Here is a 13888-nt window from a genome sequence, read left to right as displayed (position 1 = left end):
GCTTCCAGTAAAGGGCTAATTCATTAGTAATACAATCCCCTGCAGTAAAATTTTGCTTACATAAGGATTAGCACCAGTTGGACTTGTGTTTAATGAATTCCTTCTGTATTGCTGAGATGTCTTCTGCAGAATCCTCCTTGGGGAATTCCAAAGTACAAATGATGCTATTCAGCAAAGTTGCTTTCACAGTTGGCATTTGGAGTTGCCATGCTTGGGTCACTCTTTATGGGGCATCCAAGGGCAGCATCCCCCAATCTTTGCCATCCTATGTTGTCCCTGTAGTTCTTCCATCCTTCTTCAGACCAGAGGAAGTCTGACTTTTTCTGAGGACCGGAGGAGTAGCAATCACAATCTGGTAGTAGATCACAGATGTCTTTAGTGCTACTTTTCCATTCCTTTTCCCCTTAAATGGCAGGGTTTTGAGAGGGACAGTGGTGTATTAGGAAAGTAAATTATTGCATCTCAAGCATGTGTTCGTTATAATGTTTGTGTTGGGTCCCGTTTTATGACCCCAATAATTTTTAAAGGATTGTTTCAATTAATTTATTATTTATTTAGATAATTTCTAAATAAAAATATATAAAATATATAAAAATATGTCTAAGCAGTGTGCAGAAAAACTTAAACGACATACAACAACAAATGTTACAAAAATCCGCAATGTGGCATCTACAGATGTTACATTAACACAAACTACTAATATCAGTTCCTTCTCTTTCCAGCATACCACCTCTCTCTCTTTCCCGGCTCTCACCCAGGATTCTACACATCTGCTCTGGTTCTCATCCAGGGCCCAAACAAACTCAGAGATCACCCCCAAAATCTCACAACAAAGAGGGTTCCTGGAAATGGCTGACATTAGGGCTGGATTATCCATTAGGCTTAGTAGGCTGAAGCCTAGAGGCCCGGAGCTCTTGTGGGCCCGTGGGGCTCTAGACCAAGGGCCCCTGGAGCTACAGAGGGCCTTCCGCTCTCCTTCTGCAATCCGCGGAAGCAGGACAGGAGCCGTGGATCGTGGGACAAGAGCTTCTGAACCGCCCGCCATCCCCCCGCTTCACTTATCTTTTTCTCTGCTGTTTTTTGTAGTTTGCCATCAAGCAAGATGGTGGCCGAGGTTTCCCTAAGGGGCTGAAGCCTCTGCCTCCATCTTGGTTGATGGCATGTATGCGTGCCCAAGAGGAGAAGGGGGGCCCAAACACCAATCAGCCTAGGGGCCCTCCTCAGCTTAATCCGGTCCTGTCTGACATCACCCCTAGTCTCTCACTCTAGGCCTGTTTTATGAGCAGGCACTAAGGTGGATGGAACTTCCTCAGGCTACCCACAGCCGTGTCCCCTTCAAGTGCTCTCCATAATACCCACTTCCAGGAAGCAGTAGGTTTGGTTTGGCAAGTTTCCGGAGTGGAGGTCCCAAAGGGTGCAAATTTGTGCTAAAATGTTTTTACGGCTTGTCTTTTTGAAAATGAAAGGTACAGTACTAGAACACTGACTTTTATAACACAATAAGATTATAACATTGTTTTAAAAATCCTTTCTGGTCACTGCCATTAACCATGGTGCTAAAATGTTTTTTTAAAAACCTTGTCACTTTATGGCATTTTAGCCCGTCTTTTATTAAATAGCCAGAAAAGCATTTCAGAGCCAAATAAATTTTAAAAACCTTGTCACTTTATGGCATTTTAGCCCCTCTTTTATTAAATAGCCAGAAAAGCATTTCAGAGCCAAATAAATGGACTCATGGTCCCAGGCTATGGGCGAAGGCACATGAGGCCACCACCTTGCTGAAGCTAAGCAGGTCTGGCTCTGGCCTGTGCCTGGATAGGAGATCACCTGGGAACTACATATATGTCGCCTTGGGTTCTATGATGACAGAAAGGTGGGTTATAAATGTAAGAAATAAAATAAATAAAATTTTACCCATCTCACAGGTTACACTGGATGTGTGCTGAGCTTCGAACGATCTCAGCCATAGCAGATATGTAATGCCCACTAGTGTGGACAGAGCATAGTGGGATGTATGCATAGAAAAATCACAAAACTCCCAGTGGCATAGTAAGTCAATTTAAATTCTGCTTCTAGCTTACAGCAGAAGAGCAATATTGGGCAGCACAAAGCGCCACCCATCCGGAAGTAGCTCAATAATCCTGTCCTGTTATTTGCTCGCAAATAATCATCACTAGCTATGGTCCCATCCACACCTTACATTTAAAGCACTTTAAACCATCATGGCTCCCCCCCCCAAGAATCTTGGGAATTGTAGTTTGTTAAGGGTGCTGAAAGCTGTTAGGAGTCATTCCCTCACAGAATTACAATTCTCAGAGTGGCTTAACAATCAAAGCCTGTTCCCAGGGAACTTCTCCTCATGGCTACTTGCAATTGTAATTCCCTGGGAAGAGGGTTTGATTGATAAACCACTCTGGAAATTGTAGCTCTGTGAGGGGAATCATCACCCATGAAGCTATGACTGTGAAAGTGGTATGTGCACACGTATGGGCACGCAGAATCTCATCTTGCATCACGGAGGGGAGGAGACTTGAGTCTTTGCTTGAACATATTCAGAGATGCAAGTAGCACCATCATGGCTGAGAAGGATGTTCACACCAGAGTTGCCTTAGCTCCAGCTGCTGCTCCTGCCTCTCCAGTTTTAGGATGGCAGAGAAAACTTAAATCCAACGCTGTTAAATAAAATAATTGTTTCAGTTTGATCTACCTGTAATAACCTCTGCCGGAAGCAACTCAAGTGCATGTGTTGTTACTGGCTCTGGCTCTGAAAACCAGGCCAGTGGTGTCCCCCTGCAGGCCCAAAACTAAGGAAATAAATGTGCTATAAACAATGCATCTTTCAATGGCAGACCCAGGGCCTCTTGGATTTCTGTAGACCCAAACTATAAATATGAAGTATTGGGGCATGCCTGGTGTGCACAGGACTTCCTCTAGAATCTAGCACTCCCAACAATAAATCAGAAGCTTAGGAGAAGCCCCTTCCTCCCTACAGTAGGAATGATGGGGCTTGGTGGAAACCTGTAGCCATGGGGCCCCATGAAGGCTGTGTCATCCGCTTGTTCATGCAGATAGATTGGGATATGAGCGTAGTTTCTGCTTGGGTTCTATGTGGGTTTGCAGGGATAAAGTAAAGTTGCTAGCACCTCAAAACCTTAGCCCTGAAAGATACACTTAATAGAGTTGTAAGTCTCTGGAGACTCTGCAAGGAAAACCCCAGGAAAATAGAGGCTCCTTGGGTGGATAGTTTAATTATCTGCCCAGAATTACCTTTTTAATCCTTTGTTATGAGAACAAAATAAACATTAAAGGCATGCTCATAGCCAAGTTTCTAGATTTAAAAGTTCCACTCATTTGAAGGGGGAGAGTTGCATCCCCTTTAAGGACAAGGAACCGGTTCAGAGAGAAACTGATTTAAGTTTATCCTGAAGGAGAAAATGAACAATGAAGGCTGGTCCATAGGGGCAAATGGGACACTGTCCCATCGAGTTCAGTCTTTCCCTCAGCCATCCTCCACCTGCCTGCCTTTTTACTTATAACCAGTTCAGGGGGTGGCATCATCTGTTATCCTCCTCCTTAGTTTCAGTACTTCCTTTGTAGAGGTCAGCAGGGAGGAGGATGGGGACAAAACGAAGGATATAAGCAAGCTTGCATGCTTTAGTAGGGAGCTGTCCCTTCTAGCCAGAATTTGGGGACACCTCTATGGTTGTATACTGCGATGTAACTTCCTCTTGATAGGTGTTATTTCCCCTTCTCGTCCTCTTCTTTGTTAAGAGTTCTCTTATACGCATAATCTCCATTAAACCACAGGAGAGAGGAGCTACCAGAGGCTTTCTCTCCCAGAACATCCCAGTCATGGACTGAAATCTACTTCCTATTTCTGTCTTTTCTCACCAAGGTAGAGCCAATGTTTCCTGAACCTATGAATGGTTGCGAGTAAGCATTTTAATACTTTTTACCAAAGAAGACTGACTGTTGCTTTTATTCAGCTAGTCTGTATGAAGGTGGGCTGGTTAATTCTCATTCCGCTTTGCTGAGAGATAGAACTACTAAACTGTTTCTATCTCATTTAAGCCTAGCACAAAACCGGGATAAATTGGCTCTGCCTATAATTTACTCTGACTCCACCTACTGTTATTCCCCAGCCGTCCACCCTCCTAGTCCCATAAACCACCAGCCTCACCAGAGGGTGAAGGAGGCCATGATATCACACTTATTTATTGCACTTATATACAATAATGCTGGGAAAAACAAGAGTAGAAAAAGAGGAAGGCTAAAAAAGAGATGGATTGATTCCATAAAGGAAGCCACAGACCTGAACTTACAAGATCTGAACAGGGTCGTTCATGACAGATGCTGTTGGAGGTCGCTGATTCATGGGGTCACCATAAGTCATGATTTACTTGAAGGCACATAACAACAACATATACTGCCAATGCAGTTTCCAATTTTAAAATGCAAAAACAAATAGTACAAAATGTAGAGCAACAGAGTCCTCTCAGGCTAATGGCCTGTTCAGGTGCTGATGGTGCAACCTCTCTGGCCTGGGTTTCCTTGCTTCTGCCATTCCTCAGTGCATGCAGGTCTTTCATAAGCAGCCTCAGGACAGGTGGGGGAAGAGGCTGCCCTATAACAGTTCTCTCAAGCCGTTGAGTGTTTTCTTAAGAGCCGATGGCAATGTGCTCCCTAGCCTGGATTTCCTTCTCAAATACCAGAAGGGCTGTTGCATAGCATAGAAGAAGGCAAGAACGTGTTCTCTGCTGTCCCGATGTTGGGACTGCATCTATTGGGCTTAGGTTTTCAAGACTGAAAACTTATGGCCCCATTGCTATACATTTAAAGCAGTATTCTACCACTTTATACAGTTGTGGTTTCCCCCAATGAATCCTGGGAACTGTCATTTGTTACGGGTGCTGAGAGTTCTTAGGAGACCCCTATTCCCATCACAGAGTTACAATTTCCAGAGTTGGGATTAATTGTTAAACCATGAAGAGGGATTGGTTGTTAAACCACTCTGGGAATTTAAATGTATGGTGTGGATGTGGCCTTAGTAGGAATACTATCTGCTGGGGTGAAGGAGGGAGACATGTATAGTCTCCAATGGAAACGTGGCTATTTATGGCAGTGTTCCTCAACCTGGTGCCCTTTGGATGTTTGGATTACAACTTCCATCAGCCCCAGCCAGCTTGACTACGCTGGGTAGTGCTGATGGGAGCTGTAGCGCAAAACATCCAAAGGGCACCAGGTTGGGGAAAGGTTGAGTTATGTAAACAAAGCAGTGTGCCACAGAGCTACAATTCTCAGTATATCATATAGTGCAATTAGGGCCTTAAGACTTCGGCAAGCACAGTTCAACATTGGAACCAATTCCTGAACTCATAATGTTGTGAGATAAGAGGGTAGTTGATACAAAGATGTACCATTTAGGGGAATTTCTCTTCTCTCTCTTCCCACCCCCCATCCTGTTTCAGATTATATGCAATTATAGATCCTCTAACAACTAACAGAGAGCTAGCGAATGCTTTTTAAGTCACATGATGGTACTGAATTGTAGTGCCTTAAATATATCCGAAAGCAGCCCTTGGAAAGTTGCTATGACTATTCTTGCCCCCTTCCTCGCAGTTGAAAATAACATCCCTTGGATATATATGAGAACAATTTTGCTTATATTATTTTACTCCAGGCAGAAGACAGCGCTGTGTTATGTTGATTTTTTTAGCTTATTTTTTCGTGGTAAAATGCATTTGCAATTTTCGACCCTACAAAGAAGGGCCAGGGGCTGAATGTTGGTGTAGCTCAGCAGTAGAGCACACATCTTTGCACCTAAAAGGTCCCAGGTCCCTGGCATCTCCAGGTAGGGCTGGGAATGTTTCCTGTCTGAAACCCTAGAGATCTGCTGCAGTCACTGTTGACAGTACTGAGATAGATGGTAATTGGCCCTACTTGGTATAAGCCAGATTCCTATGTGCCCAAAATTTTATTGCCCCCTGGACTAGGTCAATGCTGCCTTTTTCTCAGGTGGGGGAAGAAAAAAAAGATATTTATTTATGAGTCACCTTTTACATATGTGGCATATAATTTTGCTTGAAGTGAATCATAGTACTGTAATTTGTCAGTGTCAACATGGTCCCTCCTGTGGGTGAAGCCTGGGTCAGTTGCGCCCTCCCCAAAAGATCTGTGTGCTTTGCTTTCTGCAGTGGACTCTTGACTGCCATCAACTGATTGCACCTTTTGTGGCTTGACACTCTGCCTCTATCCTAAGAGGCACAGAGAAGTAAGTGCTGGCCTATATGAAGCATCAAGAGTCGCATTGTTTTAACATGAGAGCTCCTGTAAACAGGTCATCTGAAAGTAAACAGCATTTTCTGCCAACGTGCAGTTTAGGATTAGCTTGCCAAATGGAATCCCCCCCCCCCCAATTTTGGATGCATTCACATATAAGAGCTCAGTAGAGAGAGCAGCCAAGAGTGTCAGCTGTGAACCTTGAAGTCTCTTGCTTCAAATCTACAAACTCTCCTTAGAGCAAACTACTCTTTGCTGCTGCTTCCTCCTAGTAATGACCTACCTCACCGAGTTATTGTGGTGATAACTCAGAATATATGTGAAGCCCTTTCAGTATGTAAAATGGAGCAAAAGCCTTGTAGACAGGCAGTCTTTCTAAGGCCAGCCCTGCCTTTAGATTGAGATGGTCTAACTCGGCTGGCAGATTTTGGGATACCGCTAAAGCAGGGACGGAGAACCTTTTTCATCCTGAGGGCCACATTATTTTCTGGGCAGGCTCCCTGGGGCCACATGCCAGTGGTGGGCAGGGCCAGAGGCAAAAGTGGGTGGACCAAAGGATGCAAACTTTACCTTTGTACAGAGGCACTCGTGCATCCCATCCAGACAAACAAGAGGCATATAATTAATTAATTGATTGATTTATATCACGCCCTTCCGCCCAGCAGGAGCCCAGGGCGACAGAATTATCAGCATTTCAGTCGGGTTTCAGGCCTGGTTTTGGCACGGAAACAGCCTTGGTCGCCCTGTATGATGACCTTTGTCGGGAGAGAGACAGGGGGAGTGTGGCTCTGTTGATTCTCCTTGATCTCTCAGCGGCTTTCGATACCATCGACCATGGTATCCTTCTGGGAAGACTGGCTGAGTTGGGAGTGGGACGGACTGCATGGTGGTGGTTCTGCTCCTACTTGACAAGTCGGCTCCAGAAGGTGGTACTTGGTAACATTGCTCGGCACCCTGGATGCGGTTCCGCAGGGGTCAGTTCTGTCCCCCATGCTGTTCAACATCTACATGAAACCGTTGGTGCGGTCATCCAGAGCTTTGGAGTGCGTTGCCATCAGTATGCTGATGACACGCAGCTCTATTTCTCCTGTTCATCCTCTTCGGGTGAGGCTGTCAATGTGCTGAACCAGTGCCTGGCTGCGACAATGGACTGGATGAGGGCTAATAAACTGAGGCTCAGTCCAGACAAGACTGAGATGCTGCTAGTGGGTGGTTCTTCTGACCGGATGGTGGATGTCCAACCTGTCCTGGATGGGGTTGCACTCCCCCTGAAGGAGCAGGTTCATAGCTTGAGGGTTCTCCTAGAACCATCTCTGTCACTTGAGGCTCAGGTAGCCTTGGTGGCATGGAATGCCTTCTGCCAACTTCGGTTGGTGGCCCAGCTACATCCCTATCTGGACAGGGATAACCTGGCTTCAGTTGTCCATGCTCTGGTAACCTCCAAGTTAGATTAATATAATGCTGTCTACGTGGGGCTGCCTTTGAAGACAGTTCGGAAGCTGCAGTTTGTGCAAAATGCAGCGGCCAGATTGGAAACAGGGACCAGACAGTTCGAACATATAAAACCAATTCTGGCCCGCTTTCATTGGCTGCCTGTATGTTTCTGAGCTCGATTCAAGGTGCTGGTTTTATCCTATAAAGCCTTATACAGCTTAGGACCACAATACCTGATGGAATGCCTCTCCTGACATGAACCCACCCATACACTATGCTCGACATCCAAGGCCCTCCTCTGGATGCCTACTCTGAGGGAAGCTGGGAGTCTGGCAACAGGGGAGAGGGCCTTCTAAGTGGTAGCCCCCAAACTATGGAATGATCTTACTGACGAGGTGCACCTGGTGCCAACACTGTTATCTTTTCAGCACCAGGTCAAGACTTTCCTCTTCTCCCAGGCATTTTAGCATGTGTTTTTAAATTGCTTTTTTAAAAAATGTGTTTTTAAATTTGTATATTTGTTTTTAATGTTTTTAATTGTTGTAAACCTCCAAGAGAGCTTTGGCTATGGGGCGGTATACAAATGCAATAAATAAATAAATAAATTTAAGGACCCATTTCAGGAAGCAAAAATACTTAGCACCCCCAAATGGGGCCAATGAGGGATGTGGCCTGAATAGAGTCCCAAGGGCCAGGTAGAGAGGGTTGGAGGGCCGCATTTGACCCCTAGGCCTGAAGCACCCCCAACCCTCCATTAAAAGGGCAACAAATTGACAGTTTATTTATTATGGTAATACCTGAGGAGCATTTCTGCGCGTGATATCAAACTGCCTGGACCTCTAGATCTCTCCTTCCCATCTCCCCCCATGCCAATCCGCAGTCCAGTTCTCCAACACAAGATGCTGATTATTTTGTGTGTGATTCAGCAGCAAGGGTGTAGAGTTTTCAAAATGGCTGTCTTCTGCTTTTTGTCTTGTATCCAACACAAATGCACAACATGTGCACGCAGACAGTGTTAAGGAGGTATATGACAGGGTTGGGGAAACCTCCCTCATCCCTGGCCATGCTTGCTGGGACCAATGGGATGTGCCAGCAACATCTGGCGGGTACAGGACCCCCATCTCTGATATAAAGGCTCTTTTGTGACATGTGAAAATGGTTTGTGCCTTGCTGAGCTCTGCTTCTGCTGAACCTCAGGCTGCTTTAACAATATGTGTTTTTAGGCCATGCCATCCAGCACAGGAAAATAGGCCTCTGGTTTAGAATAAACTGGCCATCTCTTTGTAGAATGTAACATATCATTTCAGTGAGAAATCTTGGCTTCTGCTGAATTGTAATTGCTTTGCCACGTAAACCACAGGGGAAAGACACAGCTGCACAATGTGGATTTGTGTGTGTATATGTAATATATATGTATACACAAACAGCTGCCTGGAAAAAAATGACTTGTCAAGCAGGGGCAGCTTCTATTAATTGCCATTTGGAAGAACACAGTGAATGGCTTCTGCTGGTGCAGCTCTTAAAACTTGCAGGCAAGCTGCTGAACTCCCTGGGATTGCATATGTGTGTCAAGTTCAGGGTTTGAGGTGATGGTGAGTCTATGAAACATTATGGGCTAACGGGCAAGAGCATCTGGTTAATGAAGTTGTGTGGTGTGATCTTGATCCTGAGCTTGTTGCAATAGTTATCAAAGTTCCCTTGATTTCAGTGGCCCAGACTTAGTGCCTACATACGCATTGGAGGAGCTGCAATTGATTGAATTGAAAGCACACAAGCAAATTGTCCTGGAGTTCCAAGCACGAGCTCTTCAGTCAAGAATTGTTAAAGAATCTAGAAATGTAGGTGTCCCATCCCCCTGGTAGGCTAGGCAGTCACAAGTCTGTCCCTTTTTAAGTGTGGTTTAGGGTTGCCAGGTTCATGGCTTGAGACTGATCCTGTATCTTTAAGAGAAGAGAAATTCAGCCAAGTGCAAGTTTTCTTGCAACACTGTAATGGGAAAAAACACAAGGTGGAATTCTCCCTTCTCCCTGCACAACTTTTAAAGATACAGAAGACCTCTTGGTTGCCAGGCCCGGCCTCCAAGAGGTCTTCTGTATCTTTACAAGTTGGGGAGGGGGGAGGGAGAATTCCACCTTGTGGTTTTTCCCATTACAGAGTTGCAAGAAAACTTGCACTTGGCTGAATTTCTCTTCTCTTAAAGATACAGGATCAGTCTCAGGCCATGGACCTGGCAACCCTAATGTGGTTGTTGGTAAACAGCTTCGTGAAAGATGTTTTCATCTGCCTAAAAAAGAAGAAGAAGCTGCTGCCACTACCTTGGTGAATTTGCCTGAGCAAATAAATTTTATAACTGTCAGTGTGAGCCACAATTCTGTCTACTGTGATGATCTACTTGTAAATAGGATTGCTTATCAAAAGCAGTGTCCTCTTCCTCCTCCTTAAAAAAAAGACTAATAGTAATGTTTTGAAAAAATGGGACTCTTGCTTGCAAAATCTCATTCTTTGAATGTGTAGTTGTGTGTGGTATTGTAATTCTGATCCATATTTGAAGGCATGCCACATAGCTGTGAGAGCCAGTGTGGTTTATTATTATTATTATTATTATTATTATTTATTACATTTGTATACCACCCCATAGCCGAAGTTCTATGGGCGGTTTACAACAATTAAAAACATTAAAAACAAATATACAAATTTAAATGCACATTTTTAAAAAAAACAATTTAAAAACAGTGTAGTGGTTAGAGTGTTGGACTGGGACCTGTGAGACCAGAGTTCAGATCCTCGCTCAGCTATAAAGCTCACTGGGTGACCTTGGGCTAGTCCCTATATCTCTCAGCCTAACCTACCTCACAGGGTTGTTGTGAGGATAAAATGGGGATGGAGGAGAGACTGTATTGTACACAATCTGAGATTCTTGGAGGAAAGATGGGATAATAATAAAATATTTGCTAGGGTGAGTTGTTCAATTTGCCGTTTGCCAATTGTCAAGTTTCAGATGTGGTACAAGATTCCCTCTGAATTAAAAATGGATACTAGATACAAGATGCACACATGCTTGCACATTAACATTATGGTTCCATGCAGTATGCACCTTGCTTGTGTATTGCAGGTACTGAGGTTTCTTTGAAACTGTTGTGGTAGAAAATGTTGTATGTGGAGAAAATTGTGTTTTTGTTTTAGTATGGCTTTTAGTAAAAAGAGTAAACACCCTCTTTAAATCAGTGTGGATAGGCTAAGCTATTGTAGAGTAACCAAACACAGTATCCAATGAGTGTACACCAATATGGCTGCATACAAACCATACATTTAAAGCACATGGCTTTTCCCAAAGAATCCTGGGAATTGTAGTTTGTTAAAGGTGCTGGTAACTGTAGCCTTGTGAAGGGCTGTACTACAGTTCCCAAGATTCTTTGGGGGAAGTAATGTGCTTTAAATGTATGGTATGTACATAGCCTAGTGGAGGCAGTAATATGAGAATCAGAGAAATGCTTGTTAACACACTTCATTTGTTAGAGAGTTGGAAAAAGATGTTGTGTGGAATTAAAAGAGTATGAGGCTGCAATCAAATGCACTCTTCCAGTGTGTTTGATGGGACTTACTCCAGATTCCAGAACTTACCTCTGAGACAACATGCATAGGATTGCACTGCAGGCAAACTTTTAAAACATTAAAACATAAAATAAATAATAATTGTTAAAGCTGTAGCTCAAGTGGGTTTTCTCCCCTGCAGTTTTACCAGCACAGAAACACACACACTTGGTTTCTCTCTTAGTCCCGTATTAGTGAGGATAATAAAATGAATATGGACTTATTGGCCGCAGTAACATAAGAAATCTCTGTGCGTTGCCAGAGGAGACCACATAAAAGCATGTGTGCGTGTTTGGGGATGGGGGGAGGGGAATCAGGAAGGATGATGCCTTCAGCTTCTTGCACTGGAGAGCTGCGATTTGTGAGTGGAACATGATGAAATCTCCCCCTGGACAAATCACATTGAGCCTGTCAACCTCACCAGGTGGGATTAGTTGTAGCTAATAGACTGAGCAAACAGAGTCCTGGGCTCAGTTTTAAAGAAAAAGAGAACCCGCTGTGGAGGCTTTTCAAGAATTCTCTTTAGTATGGCTAAGGAAAGCTGTTTCCAGTTACATCAGGTAGGAGTGTGGGTTTTCTTTAAGGAGGAGCAACCGATGTCTCTCTCGGGGGGGGGGGGGATCTTTCATTAAAAGAAATGTTTTGAGTTCGGACAAATTTCCTTCCGAAGTTGCAACGTCTGTCATTTTACTGTTCCAGCAGTAGGGAGTGTGGTGAAAGGAAATGTTAAGCTGCTGGTTTATTCTATTTTAATCAGAAATGTTGGTTGTCCTTTTTTAAAAAAAAAAAAAATTGGCTTCTGGCTTGCTTAATTAACTGCTGCCTGTGTGCTCTCTCTCTCTCTCTCTCTCTCTCTCTCTCTCTCTCTCTCTCTCTCTCTCTCTCTCTCTCTCTGCTTGTTCCCAGGTAATATCCTTGTTCACTTTTGCTGTTGGGGTAAACGTGTGCATTGGATTCACAGCTAATAGATTTCGAAGATCTGGTGCAGGAGAAGAGAGTCCATTTCCAGGTACAATAATTACTTAAATTGTCTATTTTGCAACATCTTGATGCACTAGGGAGGGTGTGTGTGTGGAGGTGCAAATTGCTCCAAAAATGTAGTTTTATTTATTTTTTCTTTCCTGTTCTGGATTATAGCAAAGGTTATGTGAAAAGGCTTGAGTTTATTGACCTTCAGGGTTCGCTTATAGGTAACCTATTTACTTCTCTGTGTGTCTGTAAGTGAGTGACAGAGAGAGAGGGGGGGGGACATTTAATTATGTTCAGGGTCTGGGGTAATATGGGGGTTTGGGGGTGCATTTACATTGAACTACGCATTCTGCCACTTAAAAAACAACAACAGTATGTTACAGTGACTGCAACAGAAAATAAAAGTTAATAGGGCTAACTCTTAATCCCCACCCCTCCAGAGATGCAATTCTTGTTTGACTGGGGTTAGTTCGTGTTTATTGATGGAAAGAGATTTCCTATTATCAGCTAATTTTGTTGACTTCTGAAGAGTGGATGGCCAAAAACTTGCAGAGAAATGATTGGGGGAGGGAGGAGAGGAGTGGGATTGAGGAAAGAAGGTGTTTTAATCTTGAGAGACGCATGTAGGAGATGTTCTCTAACAGTTAGTGCATCCCTTTCAATTTTAAGAGGGAGAGAAATGGAGGCATGTCAGAGTAATCGAATGCGCGCGAAACATATTTCAGGTATGAAGGGGCACTTTGCACAACATGCAACTTGTCTATGGAATTCACTTCCGTTCACTAGTGTGACTGCTAGATTAACAGGACAATCCTGTGCACATTTACACTGTATTAAGTGGGGCTTATTCCTGGGTAACTATGCATAGTATTGCATTCTGTGTGGCTTAAGAATTCATGGAAGATGGGTTAATTGATGGCTGCTAGCATGATCATCCAATGAATTCTCCATGAACAGAAGTAGTATACCTTTCTGAATGCCATTTTACTAGAGGAAACAATGCAGGGAGGGCTATTACCTTAAGGACCCCATCAAGCTTGCTATCCTGTTTCTAATAGTAGCTAGCCATTTGCCTCCAGGGAATCCCCTGTCCCTCTTGTTAGACCCTAGCAACTGGTATTTGGAGGTAATATTGCATTGGGCCATGGGAGTTTATGCCCTGCTTGTGAGCTTCCTAGAGGCTTCTGGCTGACCACTGTTGGGAACAGACAGTTCAGCCCACATTTCCTTCTTTCTATCCTGCCTTTCTTTCAAGGCGCTCAAGGTGACATTCATGATTCTCCTCCTCCCTTTTTTATCCTTGCAACAATCCAGTGAGGTAGTTTAAGACTGAGAGACTATGACAGGCTCAAGGACAGTGAGCTTCATGGTTGAATGGGGGATTTGAATCCTGGTCTCTCAGGTCCTAGACCAGCACTCTAAGCACTACACAGCACTGGCTCTCAATCTAGACCCACATTTCTGTCCTTGCTGAACTGCAGTGCTAATGTTCTTAAGCTGTGCTCTTCAATACCCTTGACTCAGTACTGCAGATCCTTTCTGCGACGCTCAAAAAGGAGGCATGAAAGGTTCTTTTTTGCAGTGCTAAGGCACACTGGTGACTTAAAAGTTTCAA

General features: G+C 44.0%; 1 protein-coding gene across 3 annotated transcripts in view; it reads left to right on the top strand.

Moving 5' to 3' along the window:
• Positions 1 to 13888, top strand: part of ENPP2 (ectonucleotide pyrophosphatase/phosphodiesterase 2) — a 117705-nt gene that overhangs the window by 29343 nt on the left and 74474 nt on the right. For 2 of the 3 annotated variants that reach the window (XM_061605663.1, XM_061605642.1), the window contains exons 1-2: positions 11677 to 11864; positions 12211 to 12313. In XM_061605663.1, coding sequence (XP_061461647.1) covers positions 11832 to 11864; positions 12211 to 12313 — 136 coding nt within the window. In that variant the 5' untranslated portion in view covers positions 11677 to 11831. Of the gene's footprint in view, positions 1 to 11676; positions 11865 to 12210; positions 12314 to 13888 lie in introns of those variants that run through there. The other variant, XM_061605653.1, reaches the window with a different exon arrangement.

The sequence above is a fragment of the Rhineura floridana genome, chromosome 1 (genome assembly GCF_030035675.1).
Source record: "Rhineura floridana isolate rRhiFlo1 chromosome 1, rRhiFlo1.hap2, whole genome shotgun sequence".
Taxonomy (NCBI): Eukaryota; Metazoa; Chordata; class Lepidosauria; order Squamata; family Rhineuridae; genus Rhineura; species Rhineura floridana.
This window is presented reverse-complemented; position numbering and strand designations above follow the sequence as displayed.